The sequence below is a fragment of the Sceloporus undulatus genome, chromosome 3 (genome assembly GCF_019175285.1).
Source record: "Sceloporus undulatus isolate JIND9_A2432 ecotype Alabama chromosome 3, SceUnd_v1.1, whole genome shotgun sequence".
NCBI classification, from domain to species: domain Eukaryota; kingdom Metazoa; phylum Chordata; class Lepidosauria; order Squamata; family Phrynosomatidae; genus Sceloporus; species Sceloporus undulatus.
In genome coordinates this window covers 126,640,303-126,653,855 of record NC_056524.1, presented here as the reverse complement: position 1 = coordinate 126,653,855, position 13,553 = coordinate 126,640,303, and the positions used below count along the sequence as shown (strand labels likewise).

Below are 13,553 nucleotides of genomic sequence, written 5' to 3'. Positions count from 1 at the left end.
ATTATTATTATTATTATTATTATTATTATTATTATTATTATTATTATTATTGTCTATAGTATTACATCATTACAATTGTTTTCTACCTTTTGTATTTTCATATTAATATTCTTCTTTAATTATAGGACTCATTCTTGAGTTCAGGGAAGGGTTTTTAAAATATTTTCTTGGTTACTTTTCCAACCCTTTCAAAATGGTAGATTTGCTAATAAAGACATTAGCTGTTGCTACTAATCATTGGAGTCTAACAACTTTATCCCACTATCTTGCCCACAGGATTCTTACAGTAGTTCACATAAAGATAAAATTATTTCCCAATACAAAAGGAATCACCTTACTTCAGTAGGACCCTATTCATTTAGTGATTGTCGATATGAATGTCCTTAATTTCCATCATTCCAGGTAGCCCTGCGGACTTTTGCCAGTTGAACGTTGAGGATGAGATCCTGTCCCTCAATGGCGCAGACGTTTCATGCATGGACCAAAGCCAGTGGGATGAAGTCATCAAAAGTGCACTAGAAACAGGATACCTTGTCATGGATGTCAGGCGATATGGAAGGAAAGGTGAGTTCTTGCTTGGGCTGACTTCATGATCTGTGGGTGTCTGTGCTTCATCTGTAAACATCTGGTGGAGGAATCCTAAATACCTGGAACCTGCTGCAACAACTTTTTAAAGACAAAATAAATAATTTCTGTTAACATCATTGCTTTGGTGCATAGAGCTTTTGCTGCTCTTAAAGTTTTTTGGTTTTATGTTCTTGCATTTTAAACTGTAAATGCCTGCAATAGCAAGTTTCCTTTTTTTAAACTGGAGAAAAACCTGTTAAGAAGAAATGCACTTTGTGTTTCTTGTGACAACAGGCTTTTCTTTTTCTGTCCTTTACATAGAAATAAAGGATGAAATGCATTTATTAGTTCTGTGGTTCCATTATCAGGATAAGCATCTGTGTGAAGTACTGTAATTAAGATCTACTCTCTGGCCCCTGATTGTTTAAAATTACAGCTCTTCCCAGACAAACATTGTAGTACATACCTGCTCCTTTCTGTATATGTAAAATATTAGTAAACTTGCTACTCTATATTGTGCCAGCTTTTGACTAACTCTTGCTTTTTTGAGGGAAGGTGGTCTGTTCATTAAAAGCCCTAACCAGTTCCTAAACATTACAATTCCAATTCATGTCTTTCTTCAGCTGTCCTGCTACTTTTATCTTTTTCTATTTTGTTTGGATGCGTTTTTGTTATTTTCTTTTCTTTATACTTTGACATCCCCCTATCTACTTTTTTTTTAATTTTTTTGATTTCCACATAACAATCAGACTGGGGCAAAGACCAGCCTTCCCTGCCATATGCAAGGCACAAAATCCTCAATCTCACCAGTATGGCTACCAACCTTGTAGGTACACCTGAAAACAAATGGATAGATGCAACGTCTGGAGACCACTCTTCAACCAAAAGTCAATCATCTCAAAAAGACTCTCACAACAATATACAGAATGAAGTAAGTGCTTATGCATATGTGTGTCTGTTTTGCTTTATGGGAGAGGTTCCTTATTCTATGGACACTGATAAAGTGAAATGCAAGATACAACACTTTCTATACATTTTGAGACAATTAGGCATTGCCTATTTTTATATAGGTATATAATTTGCATAGGGATAGAACTGTTTTTAAGTTGGCCCCAGCTATTTTTTAATGTTTTCCTCTGCGTGAGAAAACAATACATGGAAAGTGTCTTCAAATGAGCAGTTCCTAGGCCGAAGCTTAATTGGTGAGTATGATTTGAGAAGAATTTAAGCAAATAAGGATAGCTATTTATTAGTAAAGGGATATCTTTCTGGACATATCAAACATTAGGCACCTCCAACTTCTATTTATGTTGAAGAAAATGTATTATGGAGGACTACTGTAGAATTTCTTCCCTAGTTAGCTAGTGAAGTTATACACTGTGCTAGCTTATAGAAGCATACTGTAGTCAGAAAACTTTGATATGTGTTTTATTAATATACAGCAGTTAATTCCTCCCTTCCCTGAGAGAAAGACTAATGTACTAAGGGAAATTATTGATTTAACTGAGGAGCCAGTCCATAGGATAAGGATGGAGCACCATCTTGTGTGTTAGCTGAGGCAGCAAAATAGTTGGGTTGGCCATGTCTGCAGCTGCGTGATGATGCCCTGAATTGTTTTGTTTTACCTTGAACAACACGTTCTACTCTAATCAAGCCAATTTAAAAAAAAATACTGTGCCAGATTTTTCCTCCTTTTGCCCTCCTGAATTCTTATAGTGATTATTCAGATGAATGTATTTGCTCCATGTAACTTTTTAAAATGTGCATAAAAATTAAATGGAATTCTTAAGGAGTTAGAACAGAAATTACTATTACAGCTTTTCAGGGCATCACCTTTCAGCTAGTCATTAATACTCTGGGTTACATGGCGTCTCAGAAGTGCCACAACCAGATGTTATCTCCTTGCACAATGCAATAAAAGGTGAAGTTAGAGTCATGGAATTATGGTGATACGTATGTTAAATTTATGTTTGCAGGATTCAGAAGCAAAGGTCAATGGAGTGCCAGTAGACACAAGTTCTAATGAGCGAAAAGGTAAAACTCCAGAATTTTTGTTTCCTTGTTATAGAGAGCATCAGTTCTAAAGGGAGCAATATATGCTTGAAATGTTTTATACCTGAAGACATGATATACTGGAACTTGGGTACATTTACAACATGAGCTTTCCATGCAAACTTAATTTTTGTAAGTGTAGTGGTATGCAAAAGACAAATAAGGTTTCTTTTCAAGAAGTATTTGTAAAGAACTCCTAATAGCATTACAGCTTTTATTCTACATGACTGGAGGAGGTTTTTTTTGTGTGTGTGTGTGTGTGTGTGTGCGTGCGCGCGCGTGCATTTGTGTTAGAGGTAGAGAGAGTGAGAGAGTGCTAAGGTAAGAAAGAGGAGAAATAAGAAGGCAAACATTCAGCAGCAGTATTTGAAGTGGAAACTATAACAAGTTTATGGGATTATGTGCCTTTTGCGGTGCATGCTAGTCACCTTCTTTGCTGAGGAAGTGGCAATATCCTGTAAGCCTCCATTCTGAAAGACAAAGTGAAGTAATCAATATTTCAAAAACAGACAAGACAAAACTAAAGTTCAAAACTTTTTCATAGAAGTAAGTCTACACTGTGCATTTGACTATGTTTCATATATGACTAGGTAATGTGTCTTTTTAAAAACCTAGCTTTTTAAGGAACACATAAGCAGAGTACTTTGACCTGTAACAGAGAACTAGAGCATATTTCAATGTGGGAGCGGATCCTGTGCAGTTCCCATTTATTTGTCTGGTATGCTAACATGTAATCTCCTTCTTTTAATTACAGCATTATAGCATGTATTAAGGATTTGAAATGAAGCTTTCCACATTCAGAAGGCAGATCCACATTTGCAGATCCAAGGGCACACAGGGCTGGTTTCTATAAAACTGACCAGAACTCAGCCTTTATGGAAGAGTGCTTGGTAGTCCTGTAGAAGCTGATACTAGCTTCTTGAAAGATAGCTAGAATAAACAGCCTTTAAACATTAAGCTCATGAACAAAATTGGTGTTTGGTCATGACAGATGAAATATCCTTCTACTCTAAATACAACATTTCCTTTTAGTTTCCACATTTTTGTATGCCATAGTTTATTTAAGGAACTCAGGCAATATTTGTGGCAATTTCATAGCAGACCTGTCAGGTAGTTCAGACTAAAGACTTTATCACATGAGGCCTGAAGAGTAGAATTAGAACAGGATAGTAGCATCTTAACACATGACTCTGCTTCTGTGTGGTAGCTAGTATCTAGTCCAGCCATTGCTGGAGTGCTTCTTCTCATTGATGGGTAGTAACCATCAATGATTCCCAGTTGGTCTACTTTTGTACTGCTGATTAAAGCTGTCTCACTACTCCCAAGCAGGCTATTTTTTTTTTTCTTTCCAGTTTCTTTTTTTCTTCTTAATGGGTTGCAATGATCATGCAATTGTGCTAAAAATATAAATAAATACAGACTGAAAGGGGTTAGGTAAGGAAGGGAGGTCTATGGAGACTGTCGTGAGGAAGGCATTGACTAGGACAGAAGCAGCACCATAGTGATCTGGAAGAGCTGTGTGATAATGAGTACCGCCAACTTGATATGTTTGCATTTCATAAACTAACATAATTGTGATGCCTTACAAGTCTGTGTGACAAAGTCCTACAAGACAAAGACTTGCCATTCAGAGATAATGACGGGCCATCTGAGGAGCTTCATGGGAGATAAAGAATTTAAACCAAAGTTTTTGAAGCTCAAACCCCAGTTTTCCTAGCCCAAACAATCACAGTGGCTGTGTCTCAACTCTGAACAATGATGTAGAAAATAAAAGACAGTGGATTAAACTCTCGCAATGTTCTGGGAACTGGGGTGTTAGTAGTAGCACAAGAATCTGTATAGCACAGGTGGTTAAGATGTTTGTTTCAATGCAGCTTCAGTTGAGTGCACTGAATAGTTCTTTATCCAATGGACTGAGATGAAATAAAACCAGATCACACCACTCTGACCTATTTTGTATCTCCATATTTTTTCCAAATAGACACAGAACCTATTTCTTTGAAAAACTTAAAAAGACGATCACAGTTTTTTTGAACAAGGTAAAAACAATCAACTTCCAAAGCCAACATTTCATGTACTTTCATGAAATTGTTCCCCACTATACATCCTTCTTAGATAGTCCCTGGTGTTGGGTTCTGAGTTTCTTCAATCATTGATTGTTGCATTCATGCCAAACTAGCTTAATCTGTTTCCATTCTTTTCCTAGGGTCATCAGGTTTTTCTTACAATTCATGGGTCTACCTTTGTGGTAATGGGCTTTGTTTGTTCCTCTGTATCTCAAACCTTTACACTCTTGATATGTTCAAATGCTGTTCCAAGTGTGGGAAGTGTGGAGTACAGAAACCTAGTCTTCTTTACAAAAAGCCACAATGCTGAGCAAACCACTAAGATATTATTGTACTGAATTTCCAGGCTGAAAGAGGCTTTCAGATGTAATTTTATTGCTGATGTGATCTGTACTTATTGTGAAATTGGCAAATTCGTGTGGAATAATGAAGAAAACATATCTGTCATACAATTGGCAAATGTTGAAACACTTCCCTAAAAAGAAATAAATAATGGAAATGGCAGGATTTCTCAGCTGTGAATGGTTTGTCACAGTCCTCCAAGGCTGCTGCTGGTGTGCTTTGCATGTTACATCTCACTCTATCCATTTTCACTTCAATAATTTGCATCTAGCTGTTTATATATTCCAACATTTTTCTGCACCTGGAGTGTTCTGAAGTAGTGATTAAGATGACACATCACTTTTACTATAACATAATTGTATATTACCTTGTGTCTGTTTTTCTTGACTATGCAAGTTCTTTTTATAACTGGTTAATTTTCATAAAATGACAAAAGATTCTTCTGTACAAAAGATTACAATCCTCTTAGACCTCATTTGGAAGAACCATAGTAATATGTGTCGGAGTATCACTGAATGTGTTTTATAGGAGTAAAGCAGGCATCTCCACATACCTCTGGAGAGTCCCTTTATTGTGACAGCATATTTATCTGAATTATTTACAAAGCCACTGCAGGACTGAATGGCAAATTAAAGGAGATGCTAGTCATACCTGTCCCTCAGCTTCTCTGGTAGTACCAGTAGTACTTTGCCAGATACAGCATGTGCTTCAGAGGAAAGATTGCTGAAAAAATAGGAAGCTTGTTCTCAGTTTCCTTACAGTTTGTTTCCACATTATGATCATGTCTGTTCTTTGTGCATATTCTGTATACCTTCTGTCATGATTTCATCCTCCATTTCAGGAAGTCTGCATTCCACCCAATTTCAAAAGGGCAACTTTTACATCTTTAGAAAATGTATTAGTTCTCCCATATACAAATAGTACCCATTTATGTTGCTTGGAAATGATGACACAAATATTGTAGCCCCCTTTGGCTTATTGTTTGTGAAGGCATTCATGTTCTTCCACTATAACACAAGATTGAATGACTTTTATTTACTTATTTACTAATAATAATATTGTAAGTATCATAGTAATTCTCTGAAAGTTGAACAGTTCTTCCATTGGAAGGTCCACTATGGAATGGGATGGGGCACTGTTACTATTTTAAATCTAAACCTTTTAAAGAGATTTTTGATGAAGAGTGACTTACAGATCCACTAAATCAAAATAAGACTATTGAAAAGGGAGCAAAGAGCACATCATCCATCTGTTCCATAGAGTTGGGTTTGGCACTGCATAGAGGGATATGTAGGAAGACAACATAAAAGTTAAGATGTGGTAGTCTACTGCTAGACAAGTGAAATATATTCTCATGTATGTGGGAAGATAAATTTGTGTTCAGCTTTTTTAAAAGAGAGAGAATGTGATCACTGTACATTTGCACAGCCCATCAGCTCTGCGTTATGCTGTTGTGGTAAAAGTCCATTTTTATTAGGTATACTGGAGCATTATTTGTTTTGTGGCAAGGCTTTGATTAGCCACATAGTGGATTTGTAGTTGCCACATATGTTTTTAAATGCACAAAGGTGGGGACAGAGAAAACATATTGTATTGATAAAGTTGAGACAAATAATGCTTTTAAATAAAAGAAACAATGTTAAGCAATAGTCCTATATGTTAAAAGCTATCTGAGCTATTCGTCCCTACTGTCCTGTGAAAGCAGAGCTTGGAAGTTTTTTGGAGGAAAGGAGTGGGGTGGGGACTCAGCTCCCAGAATCCTGGATTTGACGGATTCGTTGATGGAGGCTGGTTTGAAAGATTTTTTTTTTCATTGCTGAGGCTGAAGGACTGCTGAAGCTGAAGGATCTTGCATTCAGGCATTAGAGAGTGGGTCTGTGCTCCAGCTTATTTTTACATTGCTAGCAACAGCCACCTTTTTCAAGGCACTGAACTCAGACTGGTCCATTCCTTTTGGTATTGTCTGAGTTGGGAGGAAAGTTTTCCCAGCCTAGCAAGGACTTCTTTATTTCTCCTCCTACTTTACTGGGCTATATATTAGTGGTCACAAAATTGCTTACTTTATGCTGTATTCCCCCCCCCCCCCGGCCCGGCCCCAGTTGTCTTCAAATATTGTATTATATATTTCAGGGCATACTGGAAAGCCTTGATCCTACCCCATACCCACTCTTTTGCTCCTAGAATTTATATTTTGGTCACATAATGTGGACAGAAGTCTACAAAGGCAGAATAGCTGGAGAAAATAACAAAACATAAACTCCCTGATGAAATACTGCTTTAGCAGTCCCAGAGGCAGCCTGGAGAAAGGACAAATTCCCTGAGTTTTCTTTTGATGTGGTGGCCCTTATACATACCATCACTGTCTTATTGCTTTCCCTTTATAGCAGCTGTGCATGCCTGGTATGTCCAGATGATGAAAAAAAAAAGCCAGATCCACACCATAAACAAGCCTGTCTAATCTTTCCTGTTTCATGTGACTTCAGACAGTTATTTGTTCATCTGAAGGTGTTTGCCAAGTCTTTGACGTAATAAAGGGAACCAGGGGTCCCAGTGCAATTTCTTCAATATCTTGTGGGTTACACTAACACAGTTTTTCTTTTTCTTTTTAAACACTATCCTAACTACCTGAAATCTAGGAGGCTCAGAACCTGCAATGCCTGATGTAAGTAGTCCTGCTTTACTGTATGAGATAAGTAACAGTATAGAAATATAACAGAATGCCATGAGAATATGCTTCAATTAATGAAAATGAATAGAAAAAACAGTTTGTAATCTTTTGTAACAGATAGAAAAAGAGGTAGTTGCACATAATCGCGAAAAGTATTCTGAAAATCCTCACCTCCCCCTCAAGAAAAAGTACTGTTCTCTCCACTCTCACATCCACTTCAGGGCTAAAATAACACCTCATGAAATAGGTTAATTTTGTGAATAAAGCAACCTCTCAGATTTTTGTGCCATATGGGTTGCTTATTCAAATGATTTTGTTGTTGTTCTCAACTCTGTGATCTTGGACACTAAATTCAGCATGATATGAATCTCTGTTTCCTCTTGGAATGTCAAAAAAGGGTGTCTATGTGGCAAATACATGCTTCCCAAAGTCCTTTGTCCTCTTATGTGCAGACCTGGAATTGAGACTATCCTGGGAGGGGCAGGACCCTTCCTCCACCTGCAGCATCTCCTCTACAATCCACCCCCCATATTGAATTCTTCTCTACTTCCAAGACTAGTTTTCTAGTCAAATAAGTTCAGAGAGGTTGGCGGAACTAGTAGAGGAGGAAGAAAGATGCCAAAAAATTGGGGGGGGGGGGGGAGGGGGAGAAAAAAAGCATTAATGCTTCCTTCCCCACTCACATTTTGGGCATCTAAGGGAAGCACAAGTTTTGGGAATCCTCATTCTGTATTGATTATTTAGTTCTAATCTAAAACCCTTCTCTGTTTAAGGGTTTTAAAGAAAGCATATATCTGTAGCTGAACTTTTGTTTCTAATATGTTGCAGCTCCCAGTGCCACCCATCAGTGCACCTAGCCGCTGGACCTGGGATCAAGAAGAAGAAAGAAAAAGGCAAGAGAAGTGGCAGGCAGAACAGGAGCGCTTGCTTCAGGTGGGGATTTTAACTAGGCAACATCCATGATTAGATTTGGCTCTAGATTGACCTCAGAGATCTGAGACGAGATTGTCTGTCTGTTTATGCCAGCAACAAATACTCTTTATATTTCTGGTTAATTTTGTAAAATACATTTGCTTGCTAGGCCTCAAAGAGCATATAGTGCACCATTTAAAGCACTTAAAGATAGAAACTCATAACATGGATACTAAAAAAAGTGTGCTGATATAGTCATTAATGTGCTGTAAACCCTAAGGATGCATGCTTGCTTGGGAACAAATCCTATCGTGTTCAATTGATGTAATTCCCAAATAAGCAAGCTGTCGTTGTGTGCCTTCATTTCCAACTTAGGGCAACCCTAAGGTGAACCTATCGTGTAGTTTTTTTTGGCAAAATTTGTTCAGAAGGGGTTTTGTATCCCTCCTTTTCAGGCTGAGTATGTGACTTGCCCAAGGTCACTCAGTGGGTTTCCTTGGCTAAGTGCAGACTTGAACCTTAGTCTCAGTATCCTATTCCAGCACTCAAACCACTATCCCATACTGGCTTGTAAGCAGATAAGCATACTTAGGATTAAATACCTTAATATATTTCTTATTTTCTGTTTAGGTTTGAGAGTTTCTGTTGCATAGCATGCATATTCTTAATGTTCTTTTGTAATCTGGACATTCATGGTTTCAACACAGTTGTCAGATTTATTGTTGTAAAACATTCGTGTAATTTTAAAAAAGAAATCCCTAAGAACTAGTCACTTGAGACAAAACAAAATTTGCTAGAAGTCTGAATATTCTTTCCTCACATCTATTTTAGGTCCCTTAGCAGTAATTAAGACCAATCATTGCTGCATCATATTAGAAGAAGTGGCTCTCTTGTGTGTGGGAAAAATAAAAGTTAAATCAAGAAATACTTCCATATCTTTAATATTTTATACAGTATAGTATCATATAGTAGAGTACAGTGTTAATACTGCATAATTTTTGTCACCACTGTAACCTAGAATAATATCCCTCTAGGTATGTGCAGAGTCTCTTTCCTCACTCCTGAGATGCCACAGTCAGTTTTCATAATCCTGGATTTAAGTTAAGAATTTTGAAGAGACTAAACCAAAAATTTAAAAATGAAAAAATGATTTTGGCCCCATTTTTTTTAAAAAACAACAACAGTTCATGGGCAGGGCTATATAAAAAATGCCATGGCTAACCTATAGTTTCCATTTATTTACACTTTCTTAGAAATCAAAGGACATGATTCTTGATGACTTTCCTACTTAGGATTTATCTTGTGCTTTCCAATACACATACATTATTTCTATGTATTTTATATTTATTCTGAAAGAAAATAATAGTTCAGATGATAGTGTAATTAAATGTTTTTGTACTTTGTTTTTCAAACTAGGAAAAATACAAGCGTGAACAAGAAAGGCTGAAGGAAGAATGGCTGAAAGCTCAACAAGAGGCAGAAAAAGAGAACACCAAATATTTAAATGAGGTGAGATCTAATCCTTTTGTAGTTTGACATTTTTTGGAGGAGGAAATAATGATGATGAAGATAAGTACCAGTATTAATAATTCCAGTAATACTGGTATTAGCAATCAATCACCCTTTTGTTGTTGTTAAGTGCCCTTGAGTCATGGCAACCCTGTAAATGAGACACCTCCAACATCTCCTGTCTTCCACTTCTCTGCTCAGGTCCTGCAGGCTCATGTCAATTACCTCTCTGGTTGAATCCCGTCATTTGGTGTGCATTCTTCCTTTCTTTCTGCTGCCTCTACCTTTCCTAGCATTATTGTCTTTTCTACTATTTCGTGCCTTCTCATAATGTGTCCAAAGCACAACAGCCTCAATTTAGTCATCCTGGCCTCCAGGGATTGTTCAGGATTGATCTGTTCAAGGGCCCATTTGTTTATCTTATGGCTGTCCAGTGTATCTTCAGCAGTCTTCTCCAGGACCTCATCTCAAATGAAGTGATTTTCTTTCTATCAGGTTTCTTCACTGTCCAGCTCTCGCATCCGTACATGATGATGGGGAATACAGACAACCCTCACTTTAGTGTTCAGAGTAATATATTTACACTTTAGGATCTTGTCCAGTTCTTTCATAGCTGCCATTTCCAATCCTAGTCTCCTAATTTCATGACTGCACACTCTGTTCTGATCACTGTTTGATCCAAGGTATGGAAACTGTGACTATTTCAATCACCTTTATATCCCCACATTTCTTCCAGGGACTTCAAGGCTGTGTACCTGTTTCTTCCTCCACTAACATTAACCTCACAACAAATCTGGAAGGTGGCAGGTTAGTGAGAGGAGGGAGCCCCCCAAGTAACCTTGTGGCAATTGGAACTGGCTTCCAAATATTACCAGCCACGTTTGTCCTTTACGAGGTATAGGGACTCCAAATAGGATCAGTTTAATACAAATGCCATTGTTGTCATTTTTTCGGTTTTCGGTATGTTTGCCAAAAGAGATCGGTTTTTGATGCCTTCTTAAAGGCGTCTAAGGTAGAAATGAGTCGGATCTCTTCCAGAAGGTTGTTCCAAAGCATAGGGGCCATAGCTGTATATGCTCTTTGGGAAGTAATTACTAGTCTCACTTTTGCATGATCCAGTAAATTCTTCCCAGTAGTTCTGAGAGTGCGGGGCGGATTATGTAGAGAGAGGCATTCCCTCAAGTAACTTGGGCCCAAGCCATCTTTTCTTTTCATATCTTTTATATTTTTATTCAATATATTGTTAATAATCAATTTTTTAGTTCTTCTTGTGGAAGAGGCCTCTTGTTCTAGCTTCTTTGTTGTTGTTTTCTGTTTATATTAATATAGTGGTTCTCTTTGTCTCTGTGCGCAAGTCGTTGAACAGTTGTGTTTGGGGCTCTGATCTATTTCTAATCTCTTTTACTTTTGCTTCCCATTTATCCTTAATGACTTGAAAATTTTTATCTGTCATACAGTGAAGCTTTTCTTTCTTTTTGGCTGCTGATAGTGTTTTTGTTTGTTTGTTTGCATTCTTCCTGACAGTATCCCTGGCTTCAGTCCAGAGTTCTTCTGGCTCCCAGTCAATTAAGCTTAATAGTGTAAATCTATTATTTACATTATCCTTAAATTCTACAGGGATGTTCTTTAGATTGTATTTTGGCATGATGATTGGCTTAGTGTTCTTCTTTAGTTTTACTCCCATTTGTTATATTAGCAGTTCATGGTCTGCCCCACAATCTGCTCACAGTGTAGAATCTTTCACTTTCTTCCTCTTCTGTCTTGATAACTTGATCATAAACTTAGATTATGGTTATATGGATTATGGTTATATTGATGAGTTTTCCCTGAGGCCTTATTGATATCATTCCATCAGACTTTGCATGATATCCCTTGATTATTTTTCTACATCTCTCCTCATTATTAATACCACCCCATTTCTTCTTAGATTTTCATTTCCTGAGTAAAACACTGTGTAATTATCTGACTCAAATTATCTGTCTCATTCCTGTCCATGTTATCTCACTCATCCCAAGTGTTGCAATGTTCATACATTCCATTACTTAGTTTACTATGTATAGGTTTTCATAGTACTGTAAAGGATTTTATCATGCCTCATTCTGTGCAGTACTGTACTAATAAGCGTTAGCTTTGGTGCTAATTCATTGCCATTGCCATCCCCCAACTACTGCTGTTGCCAAGTAATTCTGCAGCACTTTTAGTCTGGCTCTTCAGCAAAAGCCTGTTACACATGGGAGACACTATTAGAAACACTGCTGTTGTGAGCATAGCCTCTTGCCTCACAGGAGCACATAATTCCACCACCACAGAAAGGTAGTGCCATGGTTGGCCTAAGTATTGTTGGAACCAAATAAAACTCAGCACTTGATGACCAGCTTTAAGATGTCAAGAACTTTTTCCAGACATCAAGGGTAGAGTTTGTCAGGTATTTTGTTTGATTATTTGCATATTTGTTTTTAAGAGAGAACCCTTGATCTTAGCCATTGTGGAATATAATCATGTTATCTTTGTTTTAAATAAATTAAAAGTAAAATGAACAGTAGCATGTCTATAATCAAACAGATCTAGTGGCACTCAGAAATGCTGGATGAACTGAGTCCTTTGTATTGTAACTCATCCTTAGTAATGTTTATAGACTAAAACTCCATTTAAAGAGATCCCAAGGAGCCATTGCCAATTTGAATGGAACACATTGGTCTGGGCAGAGGAAAAATAATTGTGTTGTTGTTTTCTGCCTAGAGTATTTTCTGACTTATACCAACACTAATATGAACCTATCATGGGGTCTGCTTGGCAAGATTTGTTCAGAAGAGGTTTGCCTTTCCCTTCCTCTGTGGCTGATATTGTGACTTGCCCAAGGTCACTCTGTGGGTGTCCATGGCTGAGAAGGGTTTTGAGCCCTGGTCTCCAGTGTCATAGCCCAATGCTCAAACCAGTAAATTATGCTGGCTCTATAGATAATGCTCTCTTTATTCATGTCAGCTTGACTTGTGCATATGTTCCACATAATCCTGTCTGGATTCTTTCAACCTATAACCACAGACTCACCCTCACTTGAGGTTTCCAAGCAAAAGATGGATTTTTTTGCACTAAGCAGAGGACTAGACTAGATGGTCTACAAAAGATTTAATATAACAAAATATACCGTCTATTTTTAATTTTCGTATGTCTTGTTCTTGCACTTTCTTTTAGGAGCAGACTATATTGAACTCAAATACAGTATCTGTAATTGCACCAGAACCACCTGCTTTCTTATGGGGAACAAATGGAAATGACAAGACTGACTATTCTGATTCTGCTAGACAGTGGGAAGAGGAAAGAGAACAGGAGAAAAAGGAAAAAGAACGGACACGCCTTGAGGCACAGAGGTTGCAAGAAGCAGCAGCAGCCTTGCGAGCAGAACAAGAGAGGAGGCTTCAGCAGTTGCAAGAAGAAGA

The 13,553-nt window shown here is 37.6% G+C and overlaps 1 protein-coding gene across 1 annotated transcript in view; it reads left to right on the top strand.

The window, feature by feature from the left end:
* Positions 1–13,553, top strand: part of LMO7 (LIM domain 7) — a 185,861-nt gene that overhangs the window by 154,158 nt on the left and 18,150 nt on the right. Inside the window, 9 exon segments of the mRNA XM_042460780.1 lie at positions 403–564; positions 1,317–1,498; positions 2,544–2,601; positions 4,601–4,644; positions 4,646–4,658; positions 7,664–7,689; positions 8,524–8,628; positions 10,024–10,116; positions 13,309–13,553. Of these exon segments, the coding sequence (XP_042316714.1) occupies positions 403–564; positions 1,317–1,498; positions 2,544–2,601; positions 4,601–4,644; positions 4,646–4,658; positions 7,664–7,689; positions 8,524–8,628; positions 10,024–10,116; positions 13,309–13,553 (928 nt within the window).